The following is a 20,189-nucleotide window of genomic DNA, read 5'->3' as shown; positions in this document are numbered from 1 at the left end:
CCAGTGACCCGAGTGTATACTTAAAAAAAAATAAAGACAGGCAATAAGAACATTTGTGTTTATAGTTCTAATAAGGACGTGTTGGCAAAACCAAATTGCACCTGAGAAGTAAAAAAATGGGTTTAATATTTATATAACGCATGCGCGTTTGCATATGCTTGTAAAACTAGCGCGCGTAATTTACGGAAGTGACTTAAAGTACTGTAAATAATCAGCCATGGACGTTTGGAAACTTGTAACTAGCGTTTTTTGTTGTTGTTAGATATAATTTGAAAAGTGATTCTTAACTTGCGCAAAGTCACTCTCAATAATGAAGCCTGTACGTGGTTCCAATAAGAAAGCAGCGAAAGTACCCAGCGTTAAACAGAAGTCTCAAAGGAAAAATCGACCGACAATTGAACACCAGGTAAAAAAAAAAAAAACAAAAAAAACTAAAACAAAAAAACAATTTGTGCTCCTAGTTTCGACGCCGCTTGCTATTTCTGACATACTTGTTGTATGTTGCAGAAGGATACGCCGCCCGCCGACGACAACAACGGCAAGAGCAAACGCCAGAAATGGACAAAGGAAAGAAACGGTTTGTGGTCCTTCCCAGAGTTGATCGACCTCAAATATACACATACTGAACGATTTTTATATGACATGTGGAGGAATTTTATGTCATTTATGTCTGACTTAATTTGCCAGCGTTTCATATTTTACAATGATTCCACTAGGGGTATCAATAATGTGTTCCAAAGTCATATTGTATCTTCTATGTGCTTGTCTTGTCTGCTTCTGGACTCTTCTGCATAATGGCTGCAATTGCCCACAAAGTCCAAGGCTCAAAAAACTTGAGGCAGATCCAGAGATCCTCTATCGTTGCACTGGAGGATATGATGAACATCGCAACACTGTGGGTTTGGCTCCTTTTTTTCATTTTTTTCAAAGTAATTTTACAAATTTTACATTTACAAAAAAAATGTGTTTAAATAAAGTACCCCACCACAAATTTTTAAAAAGAAAAAAAAAATCTGAGTTGAGTCAAGTAACATGGTGGTTGCAATTGAATTTAACAAAAAACATTGGAAACGAAATTAATTGTCCAAACATGTTCTTAGACTAATGTTAATTCTCAGTGGATGAGTCAGAGGAAGATGAAAAAGGTGCCGCTAAATTGCTGGTGTGGGCCAGGATATGTGGTGATAAAATTACAATCCTGAATCGTTTTGTGTTTATGTTCATCTTAATCCAGAAAAGGATGCTAATCCGTTGTGAGAATATATTATTCATCGCTGCTAAATGAGGATTGCACTTTCCCAGTTGACTTCAAGCAAGATGGTACTCCATGTCATTACACAATAGTATAATGTCAAACCCGTCAATGGTTAGACCAGTCCATCCACTTGATTTTTTTATTTTTTTTTTAAATCTTTGTTGGTATTTGAAGATATTACCGACACAAGCAGAACTCCAACTATGTTAATTTGTTCTTCAGTAGTGGAGGACACACAGTGATTATTATTATCTTTGTATTTTTTTTTCATTTTTTTTTTTTAGCAATGGTAGTCATGTGGAGCACACTATGTAAATGTATGTATCGAAAATTTGGGCAGCCTGGATATGAAATTAAAGTTTAGTGACACTGTTTACGATGTTTTCAGGACAACTCTTGGTTTGCGACACACAGAGAAGAATCAGAGTCAGGAACATCTAAATATTGTGAAAAACAGGTGAGGAATAACTTAGAAAGTTTGACAAATCCTCTTAAATTAGCCGACTTATATTCAATACCTTTTTAGGTTCCTAACTCGTTGTGCAGAGCTTCAAGTTCCAGTTCAGAAATATGATACATTCGAGGCCTCATCACAGTGCCACAGTGAGGAGAGAAAGAAGTCTGCGGCTGAGGAAACTCTGAGTTCCTTGGAGGTGAGGTTGGAAATATTCAGTGTCAAAACAGTTGGTTGCTAATGTCATGACTCGTCACAGAAAATAAGAACTGATTTCACGTATGCAATAAAGGAAAAGAAGATCATCTGTGTTGAAGGGAGGCAGTGATTTGTGTGCAGATCTGCATCCTTAAAAAAAGGTATCAATTTCCTCTTGTGTAAGGGTTAAACCTGTGTTTTCAGGAGGACCTGAGGGCTGTTGTCCGTGTGCTGGAGAGCACAGAAGAGCAAATGTGCTCTTTGAAGCATGAATGTGATTCTCTGAGAGAACAAGTAGAAGAGGAGGAAGCCAAAGCTAAGGAGGTGCAAGACATACACATATATTTTCCGAATGAGGGAGTGGAAAACATGCAACTGTAATTGTAAATTAGACTTTGCCTGATCTCTTTTATACCTCTGCATTTTTATGAAAAATCTCGAGTGTTTGCAGACTGCAGACAATTGGATCAACAGATACACGGCATCTGAAAGTATTCACAGTGCAAAACCTTTTCCACAGATCTTAATGTTACAACCCCATTCCAAAATTGATTTAATTTATTTTTTTTACCTCAAATTATAGAGATTATAGTGAGGCTGTAAAAAAAAAACTTATTATATACATATTTCAGATTTGTAAAAAGAGTTGAGATAGATTCAATATGACCTGTATGTACAGTGAAGAAAATGAGTATTTGAGCACCCTGCTATATTGTAAGTTCTCCCACTTAGAAATTATGGAGGGATCTGAAATTTTCATCGTGGGTGCGTGTCAACTGTGAGCGACATAATCTAAAAAGAAAATTACGGAAATCACAATGTATGATTTTTTTTTTCAATGATTTATTTGTGTAATACAGCTGCAAGTAAGTATTTGAACACCGGAGAAAACCAATGTTAATATTTGGTACAGTAGCCTTTGTTTGCAATTACAGAGGCCAAACGTTTCCTGTAGTTCACCAGGTTTGCACACACAGCAGGAGGGATTTTGGCCCACTCCACCACAAAGATCTTCCTAGATCAGACAGGTTTCTGAGCTGTCTCTGAGAAACACGGAGTTTCAGCTCCCTCCAAAGATTTTCTTTTGGGTTTAGGTTTGGAGACCAGCTAGGCCGTGCCAAAACCTTAATATGCTTCTTACGGAGCCACTCCTTGGTTTTCCTGGCTGTGTGCTTCGGGTCATTGTCATGTTGAAAGACCCAGCCATAACCCATCTTCAATTCTCTGACTGAGGGAAAGAGGTTGTTCCCCAAAATCTCACAATAGATGGCCACGGTCATCCTCTCCTTAATACAGTGCAGTCGTCCTGTTCCATGTGCAGAAAAACATCCCCAAAGTATGATGCTACCACCCACATGCTTCACAGTAGGGATGAGGTTCTTGGGATGGAACTCATCATTCATCATCCTCCAAACACAGTTAGTGGAATTATGAACAAAAGGTTCCATTTTGGCCTAATCTGAACACAAAACCTTCTCCCATGACTCCTCTGTATCATCCAAATGGTCATTGGCAAATTTTAGACGGGCCTTGACATGTGCTGGTTTAAGCAGGGGAACCTTCCATGCCATGCATGATTTCAAACCATGACGTCTTAGTGTATTACCAACAGTTACCTTGGAAACGGTGGTCCCAGCTCTCTTCAGGTCATTGACCAAGTCCTGTCGTGTAATCCTGGGCTGATTTCTCACCTTTCTAAGGATCAATGAGACTCCATGAGGTGATATCTTGCATGGGGCTCCACTCTGATTGAGATTGACCGTCATATTTAGCATCTTCTATTTTCCAATGATTGCTCCAACAGTGGACGTTTTTTCACCAAGCTGCTTAGCAATTTCTCCGTAGCCCTTTCCAGCTCTGTGGATATGTACAATTTGTCTGCCGTCTTTGGAGAGCTCTTACAAGTTTGAGACTTACTGATTGTATGAGGTGGACAGTTGTCTTTATGCAGCTAACGACCTCACACGGGTGCATCTGATTCAGGATAATGCATGGAGTGTAGGCGGACCTTTTAAAGGTGGACTAACAGGTCTTTGAGAGTCAGAATTCTAGCTAATGGATCTCTCTCTTTCACTATATTTGGTCCCAAAGTTGATGTTGCATGTCATAACACATACCAAACATTAAGGAATAGGAATTGTGCGGAGACCTCAACTACAATTGTCTTGAGGCGCATATAGGGCAAAGGGTTGAAAACATTTTGTTGTTCCAAAGATTGAAGTCTCTGGCACGAGCGGCAGGTGTCATATTTGGAGAAACCAGGCAGGGCTTATCACCTGGCCAACACCTTCCCTACAGTGAATTAAGGTGGAGCAGCATGGTTGTGAAGTGATGTTTTTCAGCAGCAGGAACTGGGAGACTAGTCGGTTTTGCAGAGAACTTGCTCCAGCGCGTACTTGACCTTAGACTGGGGTGATTGTTCATCTTTCATCAGGAAAATGACTTGATGAAAGCATTGACTTCAGGACAAGTCATCAAAACTGATGGAGTTTGGGAGGTGCTTAGAAATAGGAAAATGGCCCAAAGAGAATTATGCTAAGCATGTGTCCTCATATTTAATCTGATTTGAAGCTGTAATTGTTACCAAAGGTACATCAACACAAGAATCAGGAACGGCTGTGAATACTTATGTATGTGAGTTCCTTTATTCATTTCTTCTGTCTTTTTTATTTATAATAGATTTGGGAATATAATGCATTTCATGACAGCATGTTGTGTGTAGAAGTTTGAGGAATGCATTATTTTTTCCGTTGTGAAGTAAGCATTGTGAATATTTTCTTTACAGATGCACTGTAAGAGTGATCAAGTGATCTGACTTTCTGATCTTAAAACAAGAGATGGGCGATGGGTTCTGATACCTATACTAGGTATCAGTATCAGGCCAATATTGGCCTTATTGTAAGGCAAGCGTGCCCAATGCGTCAATCGCGATCAAAATAAAAAGAGGTCAGCGTATCATCCATCTCGTCGCTTGATTCAGGTGTGACCAATACCTCATACGCGTGCGTCGATTGACTGACAGTCGGTTTGACCAATCCTGACCATTTTGATGTGTGCATGGGCACACAAATGCGTGTTCTAGCTAGCTAGCCAGCTTCCTATTTACTGTCTGTCTCTTGGTCTCTCCACGGCAGTCGCAGCGATGCGTCCGACATAGAAATAGATCTTGAGCCTAAAAAATGTAGGCACACCTGTTGTAAGGTATCGGGTACCTAAGGAAGGCTGTAAATAGAAAGACTGATAGTTGGATTTAAAAAAAATGTTCCTTTGAGTAAGTCATCCTCACCAGTTGGCACGTCACTGCGGCAGTTTGACACATCGGTGAACCTTCACGTGCATCAGAAAGGAAGAAGGGTCTTGGTTCACAATTGTTTGCCATTATGTTCATTGGAATTTTCTATATCAGAGTCCTCACATTTGTATTCTGTCTTCTGTGAGAACTCATGATTGAATACTTGTACTGGTATTAGTCTGGAAAAAAAAAGTGGTCTCGAACAGCCCTTTTTAAAATAGGCAATGTAAATGATGAGTCTGTGAAGGGATTGGCAGGGTTGATATGTATGGTCTCCTCCTGTCAGATATTACTGAGAAGCAAGCAAACCGTCCTCAGCCTCCCTTCTTTCCCGCCACGGAAGGATGAAACAACCTTAGAGGTGAGCATGAATGGTGCATACTTTCGCAATAACATAAATGTATTTCACAAGTACTGAAAGTATTGCATTGTAGCTGTTTTCATTGTTAAAGGAATTCACTCTCAATAAATGTGGTTAAAATGACTGAGTTGCATTTCCTCCCCAGAGGAACTGCAAGTTCTAAATAGCCTTGATGGAGTAATATGCTAAAAGTATTGGGTAACCCCCCCCCCCCCCACACACACACACACACACACACACGCACACACTACCAAAAGAAGCAACAACCAAATATATTTCTTCAGTGCTTTAATATTTTCATTTTTCCTCAGGCTCGTTTGAGACAACAGGTCCCGGAGAAAGACTGCGAGGCCGTATCGCTCAAACTGGGAGATATATTGCAAAAGTCAGAAGCGTTAAAAAATGCCAAGGACCTACTTACACAGGCACACAAACATGTGGATCAGCTGTTTGACTTATAATTGTCCCGTGTCGGTATGTCTTTTTATTCCAAAAGTAACTACCTGTTAAATATTTCAGCAAAAAACTTAAAGGATGTGAATTGAAGTGTTATGAGGTACTGTAAAGGTATTTTGGAATAGCTGCAGTAATTGAGTTCATACAGCCACTTTGTTTAAAATGATTTTTAGAATTGTAAATTTGTCAGAATAATAAAAATAATCTCTCACCAAAAGTTTAGCCACTCAATTGTTGGCCCTTATGCACGTTACATTACGTTTCAAACACCTCCATAGTTATAGAGCAACTCCATCTCTTCAGGGAAAATGTTGTGAAGATTCTTTAGTTTGAGAAGTTTTTTCAAAATGGTCCAGAACATCACAATCTGGTTTAGTTCAACTCAAAGGTGTTTGATGGTTTTGGAAGTAAGGACTCCTGAAATGCTTTTGCACCACACCCGTCCAACCGCAGTTATGGACTTTGATTTGTGCACTGGGGCACAAACATGCTGCAACACACAAAAACTTACCTCATAATTCCAATTAAAGGAGATGAATCAGCGGCTTTCAATCCACCCACAACTAAAAAATTTATTTAAAGATGTCTGCTAATACTTGTATCTATAGTTTCCTGGCCAGTTTACATCATCAAGACGATCCCTAATGAAAACACAAATGTCCCATTTGAATGTTCAGTCAAGAGGAAATGAAAATAAGCTTATTCTTTTTTTCGACACCTACAGGAACAATAAGTCTCATTTTTAAACAATTGTAGATTTATGTACATGATGTGCCTTAGTCCTCACTGGAAGCTTTCAACATTAAATGAATCCAGCCAGATGAAACACGAAACAGTCAGCATCACTTTGCAACTTGATTGCTTCCATTCAATGTGACAAATTGTGTGAGATGTATTAAAATCGGTGGCTACAACTGGGAGTTTTTTAGTGATCTTTTCCGGATGGACTCAGTGGAGTCGTCATTGAAGAGTCGTTCAATGGTCGAGGCGACTGAAGCCCGGACGGCACGCCCAAGGCCTCTGGCAGCGAATACATAGAGCACGGGGTTAAGGGCACTTTTAGTGTACACTAAGTACAGGGAGATGTATGTTCCATAAGATGCACTTTTATATAGTGCAGCCCTATCGAGGCGTCCTTCGGCCAGGGCCCGCAGGAATCTGCACACAAAGTAGGGCACCCAGCAAATGAGAAAGAGCAGCATGGTAAAGAAGAGCACATGATACATCCTTGTCATCTTCCGTGAAGCTGATGGTGAGGAAGAGGTTGGACTAATTGGCACAGATTGCTGGATTGTATGCAAAATTGCCAAATTACTTCCTAAAAACACCAGCAGGGGCAAGATGAAACCCGCTATGGTCTCAGTAACAAACAACCCCATGTCAAAATTTCCACTTTCCAAGCACTGGTACGTGCTGTTGTTCTCCTTCAGAACAGCACTGTGCAGGTAGGGGGCAGACAGGATGGCAGCTAGCAGCCACGACAAGCCACAGGCCAAAGGAACAGCCCAGGCGGGGCGGCGCAGTCGAGCCCACACAGGCCTGAGCAGACAAAGGCATCGTTCCAGAGCCACGGCACAGACCAGGAAGGCCGAGACGTACAACCCCAGGCCTCGTAGGAACATTACCATGCGGCACAGGGCAAACCCAAACGGCCAGCTGTTGTGGTGGGCCAGGTAGCCTAACATGAGCGGCGTCCGAAGGATTAGCACCAGGTCAGCGAGCGCCAGGTTGAGGACGTAGATTCGGAAACTGCTCGCAGCACGTGTCTCTTCCCTGCTGCCTCTGCGAATGAGATGCCGTCGACTCTGTCCAAGCGCCCAAACCACGAGCATATTGAGAGGGACACCCACCTGAAGGAAGAATGAGGATGACTGATTTATTTATTTATCTATTTATTGGATTAAATGAAAACTCATCAAACTGCTAGTCTCTCTCTTAACCACAATATCCAACACAAAAATTGAGAGACAACTCATAATTAATTGGGTCTTGATAGATCCCATAGTTCCCACCAACTTTCAGTTCTTCATTTACCAAAGCATTTTGGATAACTGGTAAACAGTTTGGGAAAGGTCTTTTTTTTTTTTTTTTAACCAGTGCAGAAAAAAAGGTCTAAAGGAGGGATGTCAACTGTAAATAAAAATTGTGGCTCACTAGCTATGGTTTCTCTTAGAGGAGCTTTATAGCTGCTAAAGCCATGTACATGTCTAATGATGATGTCATGATATTATTACATATATGCAACTGCACCGTTTGATTCATTATTTTCAACAACAATTTTAATTTGAGATCAGAAATCATGGAAAATAGTGGAAATTTAGTATTCACTTGATGCTACAAAGGGATTTGGTGAAGGGCTTTGGAATATCTGTCAAAAGAAAAAAAGAATAGACCTTTGATTCTTTCTGCCAAAATCAAAAGAACAAATTCATGAGTTTAATACTTTTTGCAGAAGAAATGATGTGACAGGCTTAATCTGGACTAGAGTTTGACACCTCAAGGCAGGCGTCACCAATACGGTGCCCGCAGGCACCAGATACCCACAAAGAACCACGTCAGTAGCTTGCAGGCCCACAGATCTGAAAAGACGACGAGATAAGCCAGTGTGTTGTACCAGCCCGGCTAATGCATCTGCTTACTTCCGTTCCCATCAAAAGCGATGCATAGACATTGAAATTAGGTCGTAACTTCATTTCTGAACTGATTTCTATAAGGATTTACTTTTATGCCAAACTGTGGGCTATAAATGGAGATCATTTGAAACCAACCACATGCAGCCCAATGTACCGGCATCCTTGTTCTTTGGGTTCACAAACATGGAATTCGCTGATGACTTGGCTGCTATTATCTTAGCGTCGCTGAAGACTCGCAGGCCAGAAGGGGGTTTGTTGAATCTACCTACGTTTATATCTATGTGTGAGCCTGTTCTAAAACAGCTCGCCAGTGACCAGACATTGTGATTTCCTGGGATTGTGCAGGTTTCCAATTATGCCATCTTGTGTACCATAGAGGTCAGAGAACACAGGTGATAGGTGAAGCGTGAAGTTTTTTTTCCATCGTTAATTTATCTGATTGGTCTAAGGGTGGTGGTGACATCATTGGAAACCTATCCATTGTCATTACAGTATTTGGAAATGCAAGCACATGCAGAGATTAGTATAAAATAATCTGTTGAATATTGATCTTTTTCTACTTCCTACCTTGTTAAATCATTGTTTAATTTACTTATTTAACCCTTATTCATCCAGGTAAGGCAAATGAAAAGAGGTTCTCTTGCGATGCGGCCGTTGCTGCGGTCAGTAAAACAAGGTGAAATAAAAGCAAATACAAATAAAGGGAACAAATTATGCATTGTGATGTACACAAACATAAAATGCAGCCCTATGGGGGCACAAACCAGTGCAATCTGTAGGCCGGTCCCAAGCCCGGATAAATGCAGAGGGTTGCGTCAGGAAGGGCATCCGGCGTAAAAACTGTGCCAAACAAATATGAGCGTTCATCTAAAGAATCCCATACCGGATCGGTCGTGGCCCGGGTTAACAACGCCCGCCCCCGGCACTGCTAACCTACAGGGCGTCGGTGGAAATTCAGATACTGTGGGTCGAAGACAAAGAAGAGGAGGAAACCGGATCCAGCGTCAGAAGAAAAAGAGGAATGCACAGAGCCTACAACTGAGTGTAGGGACTTTGAATGTTGGGACTATGACAGGAAAAGCACAGGAGTTGGTTGACATGATGATTAGGAGAAAGGTTGATATTCTGTGCATCCAAGAGAGCAGGTGGAAAGGTAGTAAGGCTAGAAGTTTGGGAGCAGGGTTTAAATTATTCTACCACGGAGTAGATGGGAAGAGAAATGGAGTAGGGGTTATTTTAAAGGAAGAGCTGGCTAAGAATGTCTTGGAGGTAAAAAGAGTATCAGATCGAGTGATGAGACTAAAATTTGAAATTGAGGGTGTTATGTATAACGTGGTTAGCGGCTATGCACCACAGGTAGGATGTGACCTAGAGTTGAAAGAGAAATTCTGGAAGGAACTAGATGAAGTAGTTCTGAGCATCCCAGACAGTGAGAGAGTTGTGATTGGTGCAGATTGTAATGGACATATTGGTAAAGGAAACAGGGGCGATGAAGAAGTGATGGGTAAGTACGGCATCCAGGAAGGAACTTTGAAGGGCAGATGGTGGTGGACTTTGCAAAAAGGATGGAGATGGCTGTAGTGAACACTTATTTCCAGAAGAGGGAGGAACATATAGTGACCTACAAGAGCGGAGGTAGAACCACGCAGGTAGATTATATTTGTGCAGACGATGTAATCTGAAGGAGGTTACTGACTGTAAAGTAGTGGTAGGGGAGAGTGTAGCTCGACAGCATAGGATGGTAGTATGTAGGATGATTCTGGTGGTGGGTAGGAAGATTAAGAAGACAAAGGTAGAGCAGAGAACCATGTGGTGGAAGCTGAGAAAGGAAGAATGTCGTGCGGCCTTCCGGAAAAGGTGAGACAGGCTCTCGATGGACAACCGAAGCTCCCGGAAGACTGGACGACGACAGCCAAGGTGATCAGAGAGACAGGCAGGAGAGTACTTGGTGTGTCATCTGGTAGGAAAGGGGAGAAGGAGACTTGGTGGTGGAACCCAAAATACAGGGAGTCATACAAGAAAGAGATTAGCGAAGAAGAAGTGGGATACTGAGAGGATTGAGGAGAGGCGAAAGGAGTACATCGAGATGCGACGTAGGGCAAAGGTAGAGGTGGCAAAGGATAAACAAGAGGCATATGAAGACATGTACACCAGGTTGGACACGAAAGAAGGAGAAAAGGATCTCTACAGGTTGGCCAGACAGAGGGATAGAGATGGGAAGGATGTGCAGCAGGTAAGGGTGATTAAGGATAGAGATGGAAATGTGTTGACTGGTGCCGGTAGTTGTGCTAAATAGATGGAAAGAATACTTTGAGACATTGATGAATGAAGAAAATGAGAGAGAAGGAAGAGTTGAAGAGGCAAGAGTGAAGGACCAGGAAGTGGAAATGATTACTCAGGGGGAAGTCAGAAAGGCACTACAAAGGATGAAAAATGGAAAGGCAGTTGGTCCTGATGACATACCGGTAGAGGTATGGAAGCAATTTGGAGAGATGGCTGTGGAGTTTTTGACCAAGTTATTCAACAGAATACTAGCGGGCGAAAAGATGCCTGAAGAATGGAGGAAAAGTGTTCTAGTTCCCATTTTTAAGAACAAAGGGGATGTTCAGAGCTGTGGTAACTATAGAGGAATAAAGTTGATGAGCCACACAATGAAGTTATGGGAAAGAGTAGTGGAGGCTAGACTCAGGACAGAAGTAAGTATCTGCGAGCAACAGTATGATTTCATGCCTAGAAAGAGTACCACAGATGCATTATTTGCCTTGAGGATGCTCGTGGAAAAGTACAGAGAAGGTCAGAAGGAGCTACATTGTGTCTTTGTGGATCTAGAGAAAGCCTATGACAGAGTACCAAGAGAGGAACTGTGGTACTGCATGCGTAAGTCTGGTGTGGCAGAGAAGTATGTTAAAATAGTACAGGACATGTATGATGGCAGCAGAACAATGGTGAGGTGTGCCTTAGGTGTGACAGAGGAATTTAAGGTGGAGGTGGGACTGCATCAGCGATCAGCTCTGAGCCCCTTCCTGTTTGCAGTGGTAATGGATAGGCTGACAAATGAGGTTAGACTGGAATCCCCTTGGACCATGATGTTCGCAGATGATATTGTCATGTGCAGTGAAAGCAGGGAGCACGCAGAGGAACAATTGGAAAGATGGAGACATGCACTGGAAAGGAGAGGAATGAAGATTAGCCGAAGTAAAACACAATATATGTGCGTGAATGAGAAAAGTGGAGGGGGAAGAGTGAGGCTACAGGGAGAAGAGATAGCGAGGGTGGACGACTTCAAATACTTGGGGTCAACAATACAGAGCAATGGAGAGTGTGGTCAGGAAGTGAAGAAACGGGTCCAAGCAGGTTGGAACAGCTGGCGAAAGGTGTCTGGTGTGTTATGTGACAGAAGAGTGTCTGCTAGGATGAAGGGCAAAGTTTACAAAACAGTGGTGAGGCCGGCCATGATGTACGGATTAGAGACGGTGGCACTGAAGAAACAACAGGAAGCTGAACTGGAGGTGGCAGAAATGAAGATGTTGAGGTTCTCGCTCGGAGTGACCAGGTTGGATAGGATTAGAAATGAGCTCATTAGAGGGACAGCCAAAGCTGGATGTTTTGGAGACAAGATTCGAGAGAGCAGACTTCGATGGTTTGGACATGTTCAGAGGCGAGAGAGTGAGTATATTGGTAGAAGGATGCTGAGGATGGAGCTCCCAGGCAAAAGGGCGAGAGGAAGACCAAAGAGAAGGTTTATGGATGTGGTGAGGGAAGACATGAGGGCAGTTGGGGTTCGAGAGGAAGATGCAGGAGATAGGCTAAGATGGCAAAAGATGACACGCTGTGGCGACCCCTAATGGGACAAGCCGAAAGGAAAAGAAGAAGAAGATGTACACAAACATAGACACAAAACACAAAAGGGAAGTTATTCTGGCCACATGCAAATTAATCTACAGTTTACAAATGACCATCTCCTGTCCTAAGTATTGTTACACATCTTTTCCAAAACTCCTGTTGATGCTGAGAACCCAAGGAAAAGTCGAACCTCCGAAAGGTGAGGCAGATGTGTTACCCTCACCAGGAAAATGAGCAAGGTGGCAGTAATCTGGACTCCTCGGACCACCTCTGCCTGCCAAGAGCTGCTCGGGCTGGTCAGAAGTTGCCCCACCTTCAGCGTCTCGTTCACGGCGGCCATGGAGGTAAGCTGACAGTGACAAAACATGTCAGTTGATAAAAAACTTTAAACTCCATGACAACTTGGTTATGGATAAGTAATCTTTTTTAAAAACCTAAAACCAACTCTTTTTTTCACTGACTGACATGCAACATGAACAAAAACAAAGATGGCATCCAAGCGTGGGTTTCTTGTGCAACTTGCCAACGATTTCTACATCACAGCCAGTCAAACCACTGTATGAATTCTGTGTGTTGAAAATTCTTTAAACGGTTTGCGGTTGGATGCTGGAAATGTTACTTTGTTGCATAGATGTGCGATGAATTGAAGCATAGAGACATCTTGATAGCTAAGCTCTGGATCATATTGTCCACTAAAGTTGTTTATACCATATCAGGGCAGCCTATGGGTGGTTCTAGAGTGTCTAAAATAAAATGGTTAATTTGTCATTAGATTAGAACTAAATACATTGAATGTTTTACACTTGTAAGATGCATGTGCCAGTTGTACTAGTACAAATCCATGACTAAAGAGAGAAGAATGTATTTCTTGGAGGCAAATCCGCCTGCGGGGCCCCTTCAAACATGCGCCGACACATTGCCTGGTTTTTGTGTCAGTAGGCACGGGAACAGAATGCACGCAGTCACAACTACTTTGCTGTACAAAATAAAACACATAACATGCATGGGATTTGTATCTATGTTGTACATTTCTTCAGTTTTAACTTTAGAGGCTCTTGCAGTAGCCCATAAAGATCATGTGCGTTCTAAAAGCCAGTGACAATGTCAAATTGAAAGATTTGTGCCTTACCTGCTTTTTGCCGCGTGGGTTAAAGAAAGAAAGAAAGAAAGCCTGTGGACTATTAAAATTGTCTCTACCTCTCCACCCCCCCTCTCTCTCTGTCTCTTACCCTCCTTTCTTTCCTGTGATTGCTTCACAGGACCGCTAAAACAAGTATTCAAATCCAATGAGTCTACAACCCAATTTTTCTTTTCTCCTCAGTGAGGAGAACATTTGATCACTTCATTAAATTGTAGGTAAACAAGGTTGTGGATTGATGGAATGTATGTACTTAAAAAGGCTGCAAAGACATTTTAGGGCTGTCCGCTAAAGTCCCAAGACTAGTTTAAGATTTTGAAGGGATTTGTATATATTTTTACAAATGAAGTGACATTTGCATTTGTATGGTTATATTTTGTTCCCATTTAAATGTCATCAGCCACTGCTATTGCTTTTAAAGCACATCTTTTGATAACAATAAAAATGTTACATTTCAAATTCTGTCTTTGTCAGAAAAAAGATGGACGGTTGTTGTCTCATCTCAAATTAATTGTAATCTCTAATCTCAGACAAGTAAATCCCCATGGCATAATTTTCTTGTTAAAGTTTTCAAGTTTTTGAACTTGAATATTGAAAAATGAATAATAATTTGCTCACAGATATTTTCAGATTAAATTGCCTTAAAGCGGTGGCACGGTGATGCATCTGAAAAGCGTTGACATCACAGTTTTGAGGACCGGGTTCAATCCCATCCCTCCCTGTGTGGACTTTGCACATTCTCCCCGTGTCTGTGTGGATTTTCTCCAGGCACTCCAGTTTCCTCCCACAATCCCAAAAACATGCAACATTAATTGAACACTCCAAATTGCCCCTAGGTGAGATTGTGAGTGCTGTCTGTCTCCATGTGCCCTGTGATTGGCTGGCAAGCAGTTCAGGGTGTACCCCACCTCCCTCCAGTCGACAGCTGGGATAGGCTCCTGTACTCCTGCGACCCTTGTGAGGATAAGTGGCTAAGAAAATGGCTGGCTGGATGGATGGATTGCCCTAAAGCCTTTGAATTCTTTGGTGGGGTTTTAAGTGTGGTCCACCCACATTAAATACTCCCCGTGCAGTGGCTCATTCACCATTCCTCCCTTGGGGATTTTTCAAATAAAGCTTTAATAATTTTTGCAAGAATGTAAAATACGGAATGAAAAACAATTATGTCAATCTTGAGTTTGTATACAGCAAATTTTTACACTGAACAAGAAAAACAAGACCACGCTGTACAAATGGACTTTGTTCATGCAGTACTTGATGCTCTCCAGTAGATGTCAGCACGATTCATTTTTTCCCCATCGTGAAGCATCTCTGGTTTCCTCCCATCCATCCATTCATCCATCAATGTTCTGAGCCGCTTATCCTCACGGGGCTCGCGGGAGTGCTGGAGCCAATCCCAGCTATCATCGGGCAGAAGGCGGGGTACATCCTGAACTGGTTGCCAGCCCACATCCCAAAAACATGAATGGTAGGTTCATTGAAGGCTAAGCTGTCCGTAGAAAATAGTATTGTGAATGTTGTTTGTTTCTATGTGTCCTGCCATTGGCTGGCGACCAGTTCAGGGTGTACCCCGCCTCTCGCCTAAAGATTGCTGGGATAGGCTGCGGCACACGGAACAAGAGTGAATGAATGAATGAATGAATGAACGAAAGAAAAGGAATGCTATTTGATGTCAATAAAGGGAAAACTAAACAGAGTCCAACAACAAATAATTAGTGATGGGCAAATGATACTGCAGTGACGGAGCTTGTCGCAGTCGTCCGAAGTGAAGTGATTTGAAACGTTGTGTCCAAGACCAGTGTCTTGTGACAGGTGGCGTTTGAAGCTTCAAATGTCGTGGCTGTTTCGATTTGCGCTCGATTCCTCTACAATGTTTCAAAGCTTTCTGAGCCAATGACAGCTCGACAGGTTTGACAGATTTGAGTGGTTTAGTGCTGTCTAAAAGACATTTTACTGTAATGACGATGTCATCCTTATTTGGTATAAATGAACTAAACACTTGAATGATCAAACAGTCATTTTTGAACTTTTATTGTTGTCATGGGAAACGATGCAAGAGCTTTAGTTGTGATCTCGAGAGGTTGCTATGGCTTCATTTCACCGCCAGATGTCTTCATCACTGAATCTTTCCCGGCATAAATGTCAGGAAAGCCTGCCAGAGTCACTGGCAGGCACAAGCAATGAAATCTAAAATGGACTACCGGAAGTGAAAGAAACCAAGGAGTTCAATACTGTCCACACAGAGTGCTCAGACAGCGAGGAACAGCTGGACAAGACGCAAGTAGCAGGAGGCAGCTGATTGGTAAACACAAGAGAGAAGGTAAAACGTGAGCAGGCAGACAGCTAACAAAATGAGCAAACGAGGCAAGGAAAACATGGAACACAGGAAAATGTGAAATAAAACCAACTCAACCAAAATCAAGTTCAAGTGTTCAATAATAATAATGAGAATATTCATTTATTGATTTTCCTGTGTTTTCCCTTCAATTGTATCCTTCCACCTCCTTCTGGTGGCTTTGCACCTTTAATATATTGTTTATCAGAATGTGTTTCTTTGTTTTTAAGCGCTCAAACCTGACTTAGACTGTTATTGTTTTAGCCAACTGCGATTGGTTGGCAACCGGATCAGGGTGTAACCCCCCCCTTGTGAGGATAAGCAGCTCAGAAAATGGATGGATGATCTTTCAATGTTTATATCAATTTTTACATATGTGTGTGGAAAAAAGCTGACATAGTTACAAATTATAATTATTATTATATCTCAAGTACTGTATACATGGATGTACTATAATGTGAACCATGTAATCATTTAATGTGCCTCACTGACTCAAAAGGGGTGAAGCTCATGGATTTGTTCAATCGCACCTAGGGAGCAATTGACCCCTCCGTGGATATTGCGCAATCCGCGTCACTGACCAATCAGAGGCCAGAGATCTGCATAGACTAAAGCCCGTTTTTGCTCCCGCCATTTTCTCTGACAACATTGCATGGTCCAGTATAGGGTTAGTTAGCGTTTTATCGCGTATTTGGGTTATTTAACAATAGATATGGTTAAGAGGTGTAGTCACGGACTTTGTAATAGTGATGACAGGTATCCTGAAAGGCTAGTTGGTGGAGTTCGATTCGTACCCTTTCCAAAACCGAAGACCCAGTACGAAAAATGCCTTCGATGGATCAAACTTTGTGGAAGACCCCATCATCAACTAAATCCATCTAATATCAACCGGAACACATATGTTTGCACGAAGGTATGCCCTATATTTGATTTTCAATACATGTCTCGTATAAATGAATTCGAAGTTCTTCGCTAGCATAACACTGCTGCGTGTGAACGATTGACACACTTATTCTTTGTTGAGCGATATTTAGCGATGATCGGACTGCACAAACGTGTCGCTTTCTTGCTGGCTCGCAGCCGAAAGTTAACCAGACTGTGTTTGCACGAGGATATGCCCTAAATTTGATTTTTAATACACATCTCGTATCAATGAATGAGACGTTCTCCGCTAGCATAACACTGCTACGTGTGAACGATTGACACACTTATTCTTTGTTGAGCGATATTTAGCGATGATCGGACTGCGCAAACGTATGGATTTCTTGCTGGCTCGCGACCGAAGCTTAACCAGACTGTCTTTGCACGAAGATATGCCCTAAATTTGATTTTTAATACACGTCTTGTATAAATGAATGAGACGTTCTCCGCTAGCATAACATTGCTACGTCTGAACGATTGACACACTTATTCTTTGTTGAGCGATATTTAGCGATGATCGGACTGCGGAAACGTATTGACTTCTTGCTGGCTCGCGGCCGAAGCTTAACCAGACTGTGTTTGCACGAAGATATGCCCTAAATTTGATTTTTTAATACACGTCTCATATAAATGAATGAGACGTTCTCCTCTAGCATAACATTGCTACGTGTGAATGATTGAATGAAATCAGAAGCATGGCGTCTCTCTCAGTTAAGAATGTATTGTATTTACAATCTATAATATATCGTTGATTTGAATGAAATCAGAAGCAAGGAGTCTGTCTCAGTTCAGAATGTATTGTATTGTATTTGCCATTTTTACTGTTTGTCTGACGTCAGCGCTCGTGGCGTGACGTCACTTCAGGCGTGGTTAAGTGCCCTGTACGGAGGGGTCAATTCAGAGTTGCTAATGAATGCATGTTTTGGGGATGTGGGAAGAAACTGAAGTACATAGCCAGAGAAAACCCACACAACCATGGGGAGAACACACAAACCCCACACAGGTGAGGGCGGGATTTGAACCCATGTCCAAGAATTGTGAGGCGGATGTGGTAACCAGTTGCTCACTGTTCCACTGTAACAATAACAACAACAATGTCTGTGTGTGTGTGTTTCTTTCAGCTTGTCCCTTTCGGGGTCGCCACAGCGTGTCATCTCAGATGAACGCATATATACGTTTGGCACAATTTTTACGCCGGATGCCCTTCACGGTGACAATTTGTAACAAGGGTTCTCAAAGGACTTTTTTTTTTTTTTTTGTCCAAGGAACACCTCATATTGTTAAAGCCAATCAAGAACAATGTTCACTCCTAAATTCGATTTGAATATTCATGATGCTCTTGAATAAAAAGAACATATCCAAATCCAGTGGAGTAAAATTGGTTCCATGAACGACGTGACTGTGACCAGATTGAAGCTGGCTCGCCAAATGACACTCAGTGTTGCTAATTTAGCGGCATTTCCACTGCCTCCAGCGACTGCAGACTTTTATTCCTGCAAAGAAGGAACATGTAAGATTGTGAATGAAAAACATGACGTGACAAGGCAAATTAATATTGATGAAGGGAGCGATGGAGGAAAGTTGACTTCATGAAATCCGTTTTTACCTCACGCGTAAAATATTTTTCATTAGTTTGTTCCACAAATTATGAGTTCATACTGATTTGCTGATCATTTTAGAGGATTCTTAAATATTCTGAATATTTAAAACAGCTGATGTATCCTGCTAACAAATCATTTTTAGTTTTCAAATGTCAGTTTTGATTTTTTTTTTTTTTTCAAAAAAGCATCAGCGTCTCCGGAACAAATGTTTCAGAAATATGTGCTCCCGTTCATTATTGTTTACATCAGTGTCAGTTACATTTGTTTTTAAATATCTGAATGAATATATTTGATGTTGTTGTAGGTAGGCTGAAATACCGATGGTTTGTTTAAATATGTTGTTTGTCTGGGTCACGATTTAAATGTTTTGAAGGACAAGTAACATTTTGTTTGGTTGGTAAAAGAATAAAAAAAGAAGTAGAATGAACATGCAGTGAATTATTCTTTAATTTTTTTGTTTTATACTCATCAGAAACAGTACTGATAGTCCAAAAAAGGGGTCCCCAACATGCGGCTCCAAAGCTGGATGTGGCTCTTTTGTCCTTATGCTGTGGTTCTCTGTAATGAGTACAATATTTAATTTAAATGTATATTAGTTTGTCCATATGTCAAAAGCAATTCTAAATGTTATGATTATGCTGCTGTTTGTTACATTAAAATTAACTTCCAATATGCATCAAAACTCCCAATCTGAAATGTATTGGGGTGTTCAACACTGGGTAGGTCAATGATGCATAAACAGAAAAAAAAAAGTGAAATTCATGAAGTAAACCCAACATTTTATGCCAGATGCCGCACGAATGATCGTAAAAACAAATATTGGACAATTAACCTCAAAGAGGCAGTTTACGATACTGTTTTCGGAAATGCTGTGGCGACGCTGTACCCTGAGTTGCAGGAGCAAAAAATCATATTAAACAGGAAAAATAAAAATTTAAATCGTGTCTTAACGTCTATATATTTTACATGATTAAGTGAAATAGTCCTTTTAACTGCTGACTCACGCTCAGCATGCAAGTGGCATTTTGGGTCTTTCTGCAGGTGGATAATTCAAGTTTGGCTTTAATTTCATGAATAAGAGGAGCAGTCAAATTGACATCTTATTTTAAAGAAAGCTTCAACCAACATGCTGAAACAAAATGTTGTGGTTTCTGTAAGCAGTTCATTAATTTAAAGAAAATGCAACACTATAGATTTCATACATACTGGTTAATAAAATATACATCCTGTGTTATCCTCAGTTCAGATGTCAATGTGGTTTTAGGACATTTTTTTTCGTTTTGTTATGTTTTATGCAAGACGGCTAAATACTATCTCGTTGAGTTTAAGGTTGTCGACCCTTGGCCCAAAAACTCAGAAGATAGATATAATATATTTTTAATTTGTGGAATTGAATTTTGAACAGCTTTACTATTTTCCCCGTGAAGAACACCCACACTTCCTTTAAATCGGCTAATTTTAGATGCAAGGTTTAAATCGGCAAAACCAAATGCCTTCATGTCACCCAAAAAAAAAGAGCGAGAAGGATTTTTTCCTTCACTTTGTTGCTCATAGTGTGCTCGTACATCTTAGTAGCTGGGGTAAAAGGATGTAGTTTCTGGACAGCAAAGTGATGGTCCTGCTGAGATGAAAAGAAACAAAAAGTAAATGGATTTTTTCCCCTTTGGCTGCTGCTACTTGCGTCTCGAACCGAGTCGGAGAA

The 20,189-nt window shown here is 41.3% G+C and overlaps 2 protein-coding genes across 4 annotated transcripts; one reads left to right on the top strand and one right to left on the bottom strand.

Annotated features, from left to right (window-relative positions):
- Positions 1 to 5: 5 nt before the first annotated feature.
- cenpq (centromere protein Q) lies at positions 6 to 6,226 on the top strand. 2 transcript variants are annotated; one of them, XM_061815084.1, is made up of 9 exons: positions 8 to 406; positions 508 to 577; positions 817 to 895; positions 1,644 to 1,712; positions 1,782 to 1,908; positions 2,112 to 2,231; positions 5,486 to 5,560; positions 5,706 to 5,758; positions 5,872 to 6,010. In XM_061815084.1, the coding sequence occupies exons 1-8, from the start codon at positions 311 to 313 to the stop codon at positions 5,721 to 5,723; spliced, it is 654 nt and encodes a 217-aa protein (XP_061671068.1). In that variant the 5' UTR covers positions 8 to 310; the 3' UTR covers positions 5,724 to 5,758; positions 5,872 to 6,010. The 2 variants fall into 2 exon arrangements, with proteins under 2 accessions (XP_061671067.1, XP_061671068.1); XM_061815083.1 differs by lacking the exon at positions 5,706 to 5,758 and having other exon boundaries at positions 6 to 406; positions 5,872 to 6,226.
- Positions 6,227 to 6,914: 688 nt separating this feature from the next.
- LOC133498359 (C3a anaphylatoxin chemotactic receptor) lies at positions 6,915 to 13,696 on the bottom strand. Of its 2 annotated transcripts, XM_061815081.1 has the most exons (3): positions 13,622 to 13,696; positions 12,716 to 12,841; positions 6,915 to 7,866 (listed from the first exon to the last, which is right to left on the bottom strand). In XM_061815081.1, exons 2-3 carry the CDS (start codon positions 12,830 to 12,832, stop codon positions 6,925 to 6,927), a joined length of 1,059 nt encoding a protein of 352 aa, XP_061671065.1. In that variant the 5' UTR covers positions 12,833 to 12,841; positions 13,622 to 13,696; the 3' UTR covers positions 6,915 to 6,924. The 2 variants fall into 2 exon arrangements, with proteins under 2 accessions (XP_061671065.1, XP_061671066.1); XM_061815082.1 differs by lacking the exons at positions 12,716 to 12,841; positions 13,622 to 13,696 and adding an exon at positions 8,804 to 8,888.
- Positions 13,697 to 20,189: the final 6,493 nt, after the last annotated feature.

This window comes from Syngnathoides biaculeatus, chromosome 3 (genome assembly GCF_019802595.1).
Source record: "Syngnathoides biaculeatus isolate LvHL_M chromosome 3, ASM1980259v1, whole genome shotgun sequence".
Taxonomy (NCBI): Eukaryota; Metazoa; Chordata; class Actinopteri; order Syngnathiformes; family Syngnathidae; genus Syngnathoides; species Syngnathoides biaculeatus.
This window is presented reverse-complemented; position numbering and strand designations above follow the sequence as displayed.